Source organism: Thermobia domestica, chromosome 1 (genome assembly GCF_964235325.1).
Source record: "Thermobia domestica chromosome 1, izTheDome1.hap1.1, whole genome shotgun sequence".
NCBI classification, from domain to species: Eukaryota; Metazoa; Arthropoda; class Insecta; order Zygentoma; family Lepismatidae; genus Thermobia; species Thermobia domestica.
The window spans coordinates 213,043,619-213,057,596 of NC_137454.1; the positions used below are offsets into that span (position 1 = coordinate 213,043,619).

General features: G+C 35.6%; 1 protein-coding gene across 1 annotated transcript in view; it reads right to left on the reverse strand.

The window, feature by feature from the left end:
- Positions 1 to 1,613: 1,613 nt before the first annotated feature.
- The window catches only part of LOC145693557 (uncharacterized), a 42,745-nt gene continuing 30,380 nt past the window's right edge, over positions 1,614 to 13,978 (reverse strand). The window contains exons 2-3 of the mRNA XM_081769650.1: positions 6,105 to 8,138; positions 1,614 to 1,893 (exon numbers count right to left, since the gene is read on the reverse strand). Of these exons, the coding sequence (XP_081625776.1) occupies positions 1,825 to 1,893; positions 6,105 to 8,138 (2,103 nt within the window). The 3' untranslated portion in view covers positions 1,614 to 1,824. The remainder of the gene's footprint in view (positions 1,894 to 6,104; positions 8,139 to 13,978) is intronic.

Below are 13,978 nucleotides of genomic sequence, written 5' to 3' on the forward strand. Positions count from 1 at the left end.
GTACTTCAGTGCAGAGGGAGAGAGCGTTATAAAACGTGAAGTCTTAAGGTAATATATTTTTTTAACATGTATATGAATTGTTCAATTCAAAATTGATTATCCTGAATCTAATTGTCTGGTTTTGAAATTTTGTGCTCTGATGTAATCTCTTTCTTTGTCAACCAAGAATTCATAATTTGTACGTGAGAGATACTGGTGACCATCATTTTTGGATTGGTGAGTGTGTCTGACTTTGAAATTTTGCGCCCTGCCTTAGGAAATCCTGGACGGGAATTGTCCCATATACCTATCATAAACAGAGTGAAGGCGATTCCAATTCTTCTTGATAGAAATAGTCCCATACGGTTTGAGCTACATTCAGCATATTTTATATGATGATATAGAAAGTTTTGAACCAAGATGGTTATAATTGAATCAGTCGCTTCGGAAAAGGTCGTGAGTCAGAGAATAGCGAATTTGCATTGAGTTTTTTTTCTACCAATTGCCTTAAACAAGTTGTTCATTTCGTACAATGAAAAAATAACTACTTTTCAGACAAAGATCGATCATTTCATGTCTAGCAGGAGTTTAAAAAAATAAACAGGTTTTTGTTCGATCTTTTCGTAACTTCACTTTTCTGACTCATGACCTTTTCAAAACTACTGATTCAATTAATTTCATCCATAAGGTATTTTGATCGATGATTGTCTTATGTACACTCATGTCCAAAATGATTGTCGCATATCTATAACTGTCTTTTTGCAAGATTTTGCAGGATACTTTTAATACTGTTACTATGTGTATAATCGGGAAATGTACATTTGTGGTAAATTTCATAGGAAAAGAATTATAAATACGAAAATTAGAATGAATAAATCAAAATGTTGCTAAATGGACAATAAAATATTTTTTCGTTATATTGTTCTTATTTGCTGCTATTTTCACATGAAATTTGCCACATACCTGTCTTAGCCGATTATACACATACCAACATTATAAGAAATACCGAGCGAATTCGTTATCAATTTATATTCCTACGACATATTTATAGACATGCGACAATAATTTTGGACATGTGTATACTTAATATTAGCCTTTACATTTCAATTTAGTAAAAATTAGGGATCACGAAAATTTTCTGGAATCCAGATTCCGGAAAATTTATTTTCTGGAATCGGAAATTTCACTTTCCGGATTCGGAAAAATCTGGAATTCGGAAAATTCCGGAGTTCAAAAAAATGCCGGAACTTTTCCGAAATCCGGAAGTTTTCTGAATTCCGGCATTTTCTAAATTCTGGAATTTTTTCTCATTCCGGAATTTTTCTGAATTTCGGAAGTTTTTCCGAAATCTGGATTTTTCTGAATTTTTTTTTAAAATTCCGAAATTTTTCCGATTTTACTTTACGGATTCCAGAAAGTAAAAATTCCGGAATTGGCCATCCCTAGTAAAAATTCATCTAGGGGTGACATTGGAAGAGAGGGTTTTCTTACCTTATGCTAAGCAGGTTTTCACTCGCTGTGTTCAATTATGAATTCAAAATGCTCTTATTCCTTGTTTATAAATGACTAACATCTACAATATCTGAAACATACCATGAAATAATTTAATTTAGGTGTTCCAATGATATCACAAATGATTTATAAAAAAAACGAAACTTCAATTTTATTAAGTTAATACTGTACTATACAAAGATTGTGATTTTTTATATTAGCATTATGTAATACAGAGATATAAATAAATACATACACAAACAAATAAATAAATTACATACAAATATAATGAAGTCACACAATTTAAAATTCTGCTATGCGAAGTTAATTGATGTTTCTTCTACGGATTTTCAATTATTTGTCAGCAATATTTGTGGTATGTTTCCCTCGTGAGTCGTGTATCCGACTCACTGGAAATTTATCCTGAAAAAGACAATAAATATATTTATTAATAAAACTGTTTATATTAAGAACTGGTCTTACGAAACAAAAAATCATTATCGAGATGGAATTACGCAAAGATAACGATGGCAAATTTCGTGTTGGTGTCATCTATGGTTTAACTGACATAGTCGAACGTGTAGGGTCAACAGTGACTTAGCTGATGTAGGTTGGCTGGCCGACGAGATGAATCGAAGCTATCTCGTTTCAAAAAGTCACCTTGAAAATGATATTTCGTCTCAAAAGCTGTCTCGTCTCGTCTCAGAGCTCCGTATTGCATCATCTTGTGGAGAGCAGCTTAATCAATCAATAAGAGAACTCAACATGGAACAAGGTATCCAACGACCATAGTCTCGACTCGAAGTCAGAGTTACACTTGGATAGGTTCCCTCGTCAGGAAATATCCCTTTAACATTCTTGAATATTTCTGTTGCTGTTCGCATATCTTTCACTCTACGTCATTTCTTATAAATAAATACAAGTGAGTCACGTGCTCCAATAAATCTTAGATCCTATAGTACATTAATCTAATAATAAAAAAAAAAGTTGTATACACAAAGAAAGAATTAGAATATGCCTCAAAATGTCCCTAAGAATAGATAATGTGTCATATGAAGCACTTTATTGCATTTCTGGATATACATAGAAATACAAGAAAGAGCATCAAGCGATACATTTTCAACTCCTGTAGATATTTTAAACCATTCTTAAGGTGTCCTTGAAAATTTTCTTTCGTATGTATCTTACGCTTTAAAAAATCAGTGTTTGAACTTATTTGAGCAAATTAGAGAGCGGTATGGAGAAAAATAGTGAATGAGTTTGTTGAAGTTACAGAATGCAACTTATCTGAAGCAAAAGAATTGACGAGTTTGATTATGTTAACGATAAAGGTTCAGGGTACAAAATAAGTATGTGAAAGCTATTCTGAAATTACAAATAAATAATAGCCATTTATCATTCTCTCTGTGTCTTTATACGTATTGAACAAGAATTTTAGGAATGATTCAAAAAAATGCATTAAAAAATAGCGATCTTAGCCAATAATTAATTTTTTGGATCAGGGACCACAAAATTTTTGAAAGGCCCCTAAATCGAGTTGTATTTTGTACAGAATAAGCATATCATACTGAGTTAAGAGATAATTTGACTTTGGTGCACTATATGTAGTTCTCCAGATAGTGTAATGCCTACAAGAAAATTTTTGCCTGAAAAATATTGGATCTTTTGATCCACAAACAGAAAGAAATAAGTAAACAATAAAAGTATTTGTTCTCCATTAGTCATCATATCGTAAACAAACTAATGTATAGATACTTAAATCCTAACACATTTTGCAACTTACCCTCATATGTTTATATGATTTACTTATGTGATTTTGGTGCGACAAACATGCACAGAGAAAAATCCGTTCTCCGGACAGCGGTATATTGTACAAATATACGGTATCCTCTTACTTACTATAGAAATCAGTACGGAGCATATGTTATCCGTATGCTACATAGGGACTGCCCTTGGATGTTATATCATGCCGTTGCAAGATGTCTGACATCTAACAGTTTTCCGTATATTACATGCATATACTTAAGTTACCTTCGTCAGCTATATGTTATATACGTCAATTTGTATGTGAGATCCTGACCGCCTACATTGTTTCATACAGAAAGTACGTATAGATGGAACACTTATACAGAAAGTATTATAAAACATGCGTTTTCAGTTATACGTCTGCTGTACGTTAAGTCCAAAAACTACAGGAATTACGCATGTAACCTATCTTTTTAAGTACGCCACCTACATTTTTTTTTCTCAGTGTGGGTTTAATTCGCGGAGGGAGTTTATGTACTTACGATTCAACGTCTCATACGGGGATGATCTCATTGCTAAAAGAAATCTTCAGGTCTAAATCAATCAAGGAACTTAACCCGCTCTAAAGGTAACGAAGACATAAATAAAAATGTCAAAGCAATGTGTAAATTTTCTCTTACAGTAGGTATTACTCATAATAATCCTTTGTCATGGAAGTCAAATTTCGGACTTTGACCCCTAAATATATTTGACATAATGCATCAAATACCAGTTGGCAGGAAAGTTAAAGAAGGACAAACTAATTTCAAAAGTCCAAAAAGTATATTGGCATAAAAAAAAATAAAATGCTTCAGAATTACGTTGCGTATTAGCTGTTCTTTATTTTTCTTCTTTCATTATGTGTGTGTGTGTGGGGGGGGGGGGAGACAATGAAAGAGATGAAAACAACAACTGAAAATGGAAAATGAAATTATATTTCTAGTTTTGAGCTCCTCGCTTATGCTTTTTAGGCTAAGAGACGGATGATTAATGACAGTGAATCATTATTGTTAGTTTGGTAGTTTGATAGTTTGGGAGGTAACGTAATAATACCAACAACAACAACAAATACACGAAAACAATTATCCACCAGAAACTTACGTGACTTGGGATTGAACCAAGAATCTTTTGTAATTAAGGTGAGCGCTAAAATCGTTGTTTTTTTTAATTTATATTTATTTACTCGCCTTTTTTTCTTACACTTTGAATTTCTACCGGATTAACTATATGACTATATGAAAGTAACTATATGAAATCAGCCCGATACCAATGGAGTTACCTTACAGAATGGGATTTGGTTTTGGATTTGCGTTTAGCATCCCTTTCGGCAGTGACTGTGAGAGGCGAACCTACAGTTTAACGTGGGATCCCAACCATATGAGTTCCCGCCGGGAAGCGAACCCGGGTCTTCCGCGCTAAAGGCGCGTACACTATTCACATAGCCACAAGGGAGCTCTCTTGTGGAATAAGCTTGGTAACCAAAAAGTTATACAAATATTTTCAAAGTTTAAAATCAAATCCTGACTCAGATATCGGGGCACTGTATAATATATTTATTCCGCCCTTTGTCCAGAGATAATGTAAATTCTTATTTATGATTCGATTCGATTTTGAGTTTAATGTCCTTTTTAGCAGCTAGTCTATATAATATACGTCTTATATAGCCTAGCTGCTAAAAAGGACATTAAACTTAAAATCGAATCAAATCTTAAATAATTTGCAGGAAACCATATCAATTGTACTGATCGGGTCTTCACACGAAATGAAGAAAGTATTTAGTACTGTACGCTCATCCATCTGTTTCTCGGACCTCCATTTAACAGATATCGGAAACAATGGACAAAATCAGGAGCAAGAGATTCATTTTCAAAATCCTAATTTTAAACTAAACACGTTAAATGTTGAATCAGTGGCGTAGCTTACGGCTTGTGGGCCAATCCGCAGACAGCGTGGAGTGGGGCCCCTTCTCCACGTTCCTATTGAAACGACAATACAAAGCACTGGTCGATTGTTGCAACCTTCAAGGAAAGCTTATTGATGCTACAATTGTTTGCGAAATTCATCACTATAGATCGGAAACTACCGATGTGCAGTACTTAATAAAGTTATCTATATGAGTCGTTCAGTTCGAAACCGGGTTTTGTTCATTAACAGCAAATCCTGGAAAACAGAAAAACCTGTGAGATCGATATGTTTTATGGAACTGGAAATATTTAACTGTGTTCATGTGAATAATTTGAGTGCCCCTAAATATTTCCAATTCTACAAACCATATTGATCCTACGGTTTTTCTGAGTTTTCCAGGACTTGCTGTAAATGGACAAAAGTTGGTTTGAAACTGAACGACTCAAATACAGAAAACGTTTATTTTGATCATACTAATAGGAAGGATATGAATAGTCAATTTATGAAAATACCGATACATGCTGAATATGAAGGCGTCTGTTGTAACAATTCAGATGTGCACAGTTATAACCTGGTTATAATTTCTGGTTATAACCTGCTTCTGAATGCAAAGCTGAACTTTGTATTTGGTTGTAAGAATTCAAACATTATAAACATCATTTCATGTGTGAGAAATAAAAAAATATAGAACACACATAATAGGTAAACTAGAACGTCAGATACACCAGAAACATTAAAAGTTTTAAAACAATTTCTCGAAATCAACATTTTCTAAATAATTAGTTTTCACTTAAGCATCCCGACCTTTCTTCTCAGGTTTAAAAAAAAATGCTAGTGGATATTTTCTTTATCCGATATAATTATCATTTTTCTCAAACAAGAATATGGAGATTCTACAAGTATTAAATTCGTTACAACTAGCTTATCTACTAATTGAGCCTTACCTCCAAGACGTCGTGGTGTAAATGTTCATGCATGTGTGACAATTTCCTCAGTTTGGCAGCGAGAAGTGCATCCAAAAGTCTGTTGCTCCTATGGAACCAAAACCATGGCCATGGAAATGGTTTGTGAGAAATTGGAGAACTGTAAAGAACTTCCGGTTTCGAAGTGCTAGTGATTATGGGTTTTGAACTACTGTGAGTGTTTGATGGTATTATGACTGGTTTTGGTGGATTAATTGTTGTTGTCTTATGTGGTTTAGTTGTTGGTGTAAGCTTCTGTGTATGACTCGACGTATATGATGTTGTATATTTGTGAGATTGAGTTGTAGAATAATGTGGTTTCACTGTAGATGGATGATGAGGTGAATGTGTAGGAAGATGAGGTTTCACTGTGGTTGGTTTGTGAGGAGGAGTAGAATAATGTGGTTTCACTGTAGTTGGATGATGAGGTGAATGTGTAGGAAGATGAGGTTTCACTGTGGTTGGTTTGTGAGGAGGAGTAGAATAATGATACGGTTTGATTGTGGTTGGATTATGAGGTGAATGTGTAGGAGGATGTGGTGTTATTGTAGATGGTTTGTGAGGTAAATATGTAGGATGATGTGGTGTTACTGTAGATGGTTTGTGAGGTAAATTTGTAGGATGATGTGGTGTTACTGTAGATGGTTTGTGAGGTAAATACGTAGGATGGTGTGGTTTGATTGTGGTCGGAGTGTCAACTATAATGTAGTGAGGTTTAGTTGTCGTTGGTTTGTAAGTTCCATGAGGGTATGCCTTTGTTGTCAGTTTCTGCACTGCTGTAGAAAGAAATGTAATAGTTGTTTGTTTATGTGGTTGATACGTAGAATAATGAGGTTTGATTGTGGTAGGATTGTGTTGTGGGTGCAGAGAAGTTAAGGATTTCGTTACTGTAGTGTGTGCTCGTGTAGAATGTGATTCCCCGTGATGTGAATGAAGCACGGTAGGTATGTGTGGTGACCGAGTTGGATACTGTGGCCTGATATTAGGTCGATTATGTTGTGAATAAGTAGATGAATACGATGCAACGACAGATGCATCTGGCTGTGTGGAAAGTGATCCTCCATGATTTGATTGAGGTATTGTTGGTCTGTGTGGAGCACGTGTCGGATATTGCCCTTGGATTGTGGTCGGCCTCTGTTGTGAATTTGCTGAAGAATATTCTTGCGCAGTTGGTGCATTATGTGGTTGTGAATGATGCGATTCCCCATGATGTGCATGTAATATTGTTGGTCTGTGTGGCGATCGCGTAGGATACTGCCCTTTGATTGTTGTTGGGCGATGTGTTGGAACCTCGCTATGTGGTTTGGGTGTTACTTCCTCATGCAGCGTTATATCATGATGCGGCTGTGTTGCTGTTACTTCATGTGATGAATATTCAGCAGTGTGGGGTTTAGTAGTTGTCGCTATATGGGCGTGCGAGTGAGAATTTGGTTCTGTTGTTGGTACATGAGCATGAGTGTTATCTACTATCGGATGATGAGTATAAACTGAGTATGGTTTTGCTGTTGAAGGGTTACGTGTTGGATAAAATTTTACCACTTTATTAGAAGTTGTTGTTGAATGGTGTGGCTTTAGAGTAGTTTCCTGGTGTGAGTAGCTATCATGATGTGCTTCAGTCACTGGTGGTTTCTGCGTAACATATACTACTGTAGGCAATACTGTTGTCTTTCCGGAATGAACAGGAACGTGTGGTTTCATTGTTGTTGTTTTGTCTGGATACGTCACTGGTTTAACAATAGTTGGTTTAGGAGGATGTGGTGTTGGCACATGTTCTTGTTGATGTGGTGCCATCTCTGACGAATGTCCTGGTAGTGGTTTAGAGACTGTCGGAGTCTTATCAGGCAAATGAGACTTGATTTTCTCAGGTAGATGTCCGTCTCGAATATCAGAGCCCACTTCGTTGTCTTCGTCCACTATTATAATTATTTCGTTGCTTAAGTCGTCATCGTTTTCTACATGTTGTGTTCCTTCAGACGTACTTTTGCTTACAAGGGTCACAATCCAAATAAGGATTAGCTGAAAGATAAAATAATGGCAATATTTTCAAGCTTTAAAATCGGATACAATTTAGACATAAACATAAGTGTAATTATATAATTTACGATTCGTTTGATTTGTAATTATTACAAAGCTTTTTTTTTTTTTTTTTTTAATAAAGAGTCTTATCTTTCACCTTAAATCTCACATACTTCCACGCGAAGTAGAACTTTGGAATTTTGTTCAAATACGTAGATCCGATAAAATACAGTATTTTTTTTTACATAATTTTCGTTGTAGTTTATCGTTTTATTATATAATTTGTTATTAATTATTCCCACCAACTACATCCTATTCCACCGGATCCATACCCTTTCCCATGTTTTGTAGCATGTTGCGATTAATATCGCCAATTCATTTCATGCCGTGTACTGCGGTAGAAAGTGGAAATACTGCATGAAAACTAAACCTCGAAAGTTAATCTTTTGAAGCGCATGTCTCACAATAACATATGTTTATTAGATTTTACAGTGAAATCGATTACATCATTTTTACTTGCCCTGTATTTGTAGTTTATAAACTTCTACACAAAAAGATTCTTACATCTGTTTTCTCGTAGAATCAATCGTTTCAAATATGAACAGCTCGGGTGAAGATAATGATAAGCGCCATTTCCGGTGAAATTGAGTAATTAAGTAGAATGGTTTGCGATTGAACCACAGAACAGTATGTAGATAGTTTAATTTCGGAAATGTACCTTTCAGATAGCCGGGGATGCTTGTTTGGTACGTCTCATTACATTGTAGTACATGCGAATGTTGAAACTTTTTTCCTAGTTTACTTAAAGTTAGAAAGTGTCATGTACGTACCATTATGTTTCCCCGAGCCGTTGGTATATAAACTGAATTATGTCTGAACATAAATAGGGTGTGGATTTTAACTTGAGACTGTAAAATAGGCCTATGTTAGAAAAATAAGGTCAGCATTTTGATGGAAGAAATTCGCCCGTAATGAAATTAGCCAGTTCCCTCCTCCTGGGAGTGGGATGGAGCAATTTTGAAAACTCAAATAGGAGCCCTTCTTTCTATTGTGGACTCAGATTCTACGAGAAAAAATAATCAATTTTATTCGTAACATTTTTTCTCAATTCTTAACCAGAGAAAACTACAGTAGTTTTAATTAGGTTTCTTGAGTTGGGTAGAATAAATGGCGGCAACCAAAGCTTTGCACTGTCAATTCCCGTGTCACTGACATGCACGTTCTTTGCTAAACTTGGTCTTAAATATCATTGGAACTGGCATAAACACCGACTTTAAGGGGGGTAGACGCTTTTGGCCCCCCAATATTTAGAAATATAGCTGGGGTTCTCCCCCTCCCAATATAATACAGTCGAGCAAGAATTAACAAACAGGAGCAAGAATTTCTGTCGTAAACTTCGTCGTGCTTTTAATTCAATATAGGAAGAGCCTTTTTATTCGACAGAAAACGCCATTTTCCAAACTGTGTTTAATGAAGCACTGAAGCTTCAACCAACACACTGGTAGCACTGATAGACAAGTGAAGATCAGTGTGAGCGCAAACTTGCAGTGAAGTTCCCAAATTTTGAATTTGTTTTAAAGCCTTTAGGCAAATTTGCATTAGGTCGTGAATTCGGATGCAGCGGAGTGGATGCAGCTTACCGAGAACTCGGGAGAGGGGCGGGGCGGGGGCCTTCATCAAACAGTTGATAGAAAACGTTTGAATGTGATGATATATTTATTCATTATTTTACCCTCCCAATATTTTCTTCAAGTGTGCGCCTATGGGGACTGGCACCAATCAGCTTAAAGATCCCGAAAATTACGGATTCGGCAGTAAAGTGGATCATTTTGGACACTTTGTTTTTTCACCCTTTCTTATCCTCCATGCAGATGGGACTGAACTATCACTTAAACGACATCAGGAGTGTCACTATCCACCTCAGCTTTCCGAAAATTATGGATTCGACGCTAATATGGGGTCTAGGTTGTTCTCGATTTTTTTTTTAGTCAGGGGTAAAAGTGCGGGGAAACTCGGGGCGACGCCGTCCTCCCACCTCAAAAAATATATGTACGGCGTCCCCCCAACTCATAAAAAAATTATAATGGGCAAAGATAGGCAGGGGGAAGCCCTCACCTACCGTCCCTCACCTTTTCAGATCCACTTTTACCCCTGCTTTTAGTTACACCTTTCCTACTCCGCTCACTGCTAAAGATGTCTTACCCACACTGTATTTTTTTAAAAGATTGTAAGTCATATGTGTATGTCACTTGTTTTAAAAATGAGCTTACAAATCGAGTTTCATCTTCCTAACGTGCTCCTGAGGTACTCTATTTTTGGCATAAATCTTAAACATATCTTTTCCTTTGAACACCTTCCTCCTCCCTTAGAGCACACATCAGAGAATTCTAAATAGCATCCGGTCTATTCTAAACGTTCTTGTCTTCAATACAACTACTTCGAAGTATTCTAAGAAAATAATGTGAGTTTGTATACTGTACAAACATTCATTTTTATATAGGTCTATAAAACTAGCGGAAATACTCGTATCGCACGGCAAGAATAATGTTCAGGTACAAAATTTGAAAATACAGAACTGAGTAAAATAATTAACGAAGAGCCTGTCAATTCCAACTGACATGTCCAACGTTTTCAATGTTGTCACTGTCAGAAAACAGAGACAAGCAACGCCTTCGGCAGTGCCCTACAAAAGTAAAAGAAAAAATGAGTAAAATAAATCACCACGAGCTACGCTTACTACCGCGTTGTCTCTGTCAATTCTGGACCAGCTGGCATGCACATTCTTGACTAAATTTGGGCTTAAATGTTATTGGAACTGTAATCAACCAGCTTGACGACCCCGAAATCTACAGGTTTAACACTAATCTCGCTCATTTTGGATATTTTATTTTTCATCTATTCTCACCCACTCCTCCTTGACGATAGGTCTGACTGACTTAGACTGCATTGGGAGTATGTCTATTCATCTCAGCAATCCCAAAAACTATGTGTTTGACAATAATGTCGGTCGTTTTCGATTATTTTTTCGGCATTCCCTTCCCTTCCAATTCCCTAGGAATATTTTATCCCATAGTTTATTTTCTATATTGTAAGTCATAAATGCTAATTTGCTTTTAGAAATGAGTTTACATATCGAGTTTCATCTTCCTAACATGAGTAGCTAGTAAGAAATTTTTTTGCATCAATTTTAAACCATATCTTCCTCTTTGAACTCCCTTAAGATATGCATAAAGAAAATTCTAAGTATCGTACAGTTTCTTCCAAACTACGGTTTCTTCGATAAAATTACTTTGAAGTATGCTACCCAATTGTGTGGATTTGTGTTCGAGACAAATACAGAAATACAAATGTTCATTTTTGAATATAGGACAAGAAATGCCTTTGTCGTTGTCCTTATCAGAAAATAAGAAACCAAGTAGAATAAATAACAACAAGCAATGCCTTCGGCGTTGCCCTTATGAAAATTAAATAATTGAGTAAAATAAATAACTACCAACAACGACTTCGGCCTTCTCCGTTTCAATTCTCGGACCAGTTGACATGTACGTTCTTGACTAAACTTGGGCTTAAATATCATTGAGATTGTCACCAATCAGCTTAGAGATTCCGAAAACTATGAATTCGACGCTAATATCGGTCATTTTGGATATTTACTTTTCACTCCTTTTCACCCTCACACTGATTGAAACTGAACTTGCTCTTAGATGGTATACGAAGTGTTGCTATTCATCTCAATGACCCCAAAAACTACGAATTCGACACTTATATCGGTTATTTTCAATTATTTTCACATGCCACCCCGTCCAGACAGTACTTTTTTCCTCGTGATTGTAAGTTATATTTGTTTGTCAATGTCAACCTGTTTTTAAATGTGAGGTTACATATCGAATTTCGTCTTTCTAACAAGAAAAATTTGTTAGATATTCCATTTTTATACAAATTTTAAAATATCTCTTCCCCTTTGAAGCCAGCTTCTCCCTCTTAGGATTTCGAACCAAACAGTTCTATATAGCCTACGGTTCTTCTCGAACTAAGGTCTCTTACTAAAATCACTTTGAAGTATGTCAAGTCAACTGTGTGAATTTGTATACCGAACGAGCAAACAAATACTTATTATTATATATATATATATATATATATATATATATATATATATATATATATATATATATATATAATAAACCACCTCTTCCCCTTTGAGTCTCCCTCCTCCACCCTTAGGATACGCATCAAAAAGGTTTTAGGTGGTGTACAGTGTCCTTCAGACTATGGTCTCTTCGCTAAAGTTATTTACAAGTATGTGAAGCAAGTAGCCTGGAATTATATGGTGAACAAAGAAACAAACAAATATTGTATACTGTTTGGGTCGTTTCGGCGCAACAGATTTTATAAGAGGGAGCTGCGGTATAGGTTGCACTCTTCCACCTCTCTCTTTAAATCATGTGCGCCGGTACAACTTTCAACCCTGAAACATAGATATTTAAATAGAGAGTGTACTAGTTCCTCTAATAGTTCTCATAGTTTTCGAGCTAAGCAGCCTCAAAGTTACAATTTTCTCGATTTCGGCATCTCGTAACTTTGAAACAACGCATTTTTCACCCTATATTCATATGGACTTTTTTTTATTATTATTATTATTTTTAGGTGTGAGGATTTCACCAGTAGATTTTGGCTACATGATAACTGAACACCTTGTATATATAAGATTACAATGATGTACGCTATTTCTGTTTATGTCTATATAGTAACATAGACATTCATATTATTCAGTTGAGTTGAGTCGAGTTTATTTTAACATCCCTTTCAGGAGTAAGGCTATATGAGACGAGACCTATTGATAAGCGCGGAATCCTAATCACATGAACTCCCGCCGGGAATCGAACCCGGGTCTCCCACTCCAAAGGCGCGTACACTAACCGATTAGCCATCAAGATGCTCATATTATTCAGTATATCATAATATTTAGTCTATATGGTAATTCAGACATAATTCAGTCTATATCTTAAAAAGGATTGATTCTTCGGAAAGGAAGTCTAAGGACCTTTTGTGTGTGTGTGTGTGGAGAGAGGGTTTCAAAGATACAATCTTGTTCTTAACTATTTACGTTAAAAAGAAAAAAAAAAGAATTTTCGAGATCCTAGCTCAAAAAAAAAAAAAAAAACTAAAAATCCACGGCTGAAATTAAGGATACCTTTTAGGAAATGCTGATAACATCAAAACAAAGGTCTCCACGAAAATCTAGTTTGTTCGAAATTTATTTTCGCAGTTAAAATATAATTTTACATGGCTACTAGGGCTATTCACGAAAATTTATCCTGAAGTATGTCATTTTGTCCAGACTGATATGATCTATCGATTGATATCTAAGTTATCCTCGAATAACATTAAAGATAAACAGAAATAAAAGATTAAGAGTAAATCATAAATTCGTTCTATAACTCATTAATTATGTTAAGTACTGTCATCTTGCTAAAGTCATTCTGAAGAACTTGTTGATGGTGTACTTCAGGATCAATTTCACATAAACAGTTGTTTTACAACGTCAATTTTTAGGATTAGGATTACATTTTGTTCAGTTAAACAAAATCTATCGATTGGTATAACGTTTCATCTTTGAACATAAGATCGATAATCTTTGGACAATTCTATTTTTTCGTTCAACGCTTATAATCAAGGATCTTATGAAATAGAGGATCTGCCCTTACAACAAAACTTGACACAGTTTCTCCACCCCTATTCTGCCCACTCCGTTCAATAAGATCACAATGTTTTGAGTCAACAATCTTGGCGGAGACGAAAGTAGCCAATCAGACAATGGCGAAAACGAGAGTAGCCAATCA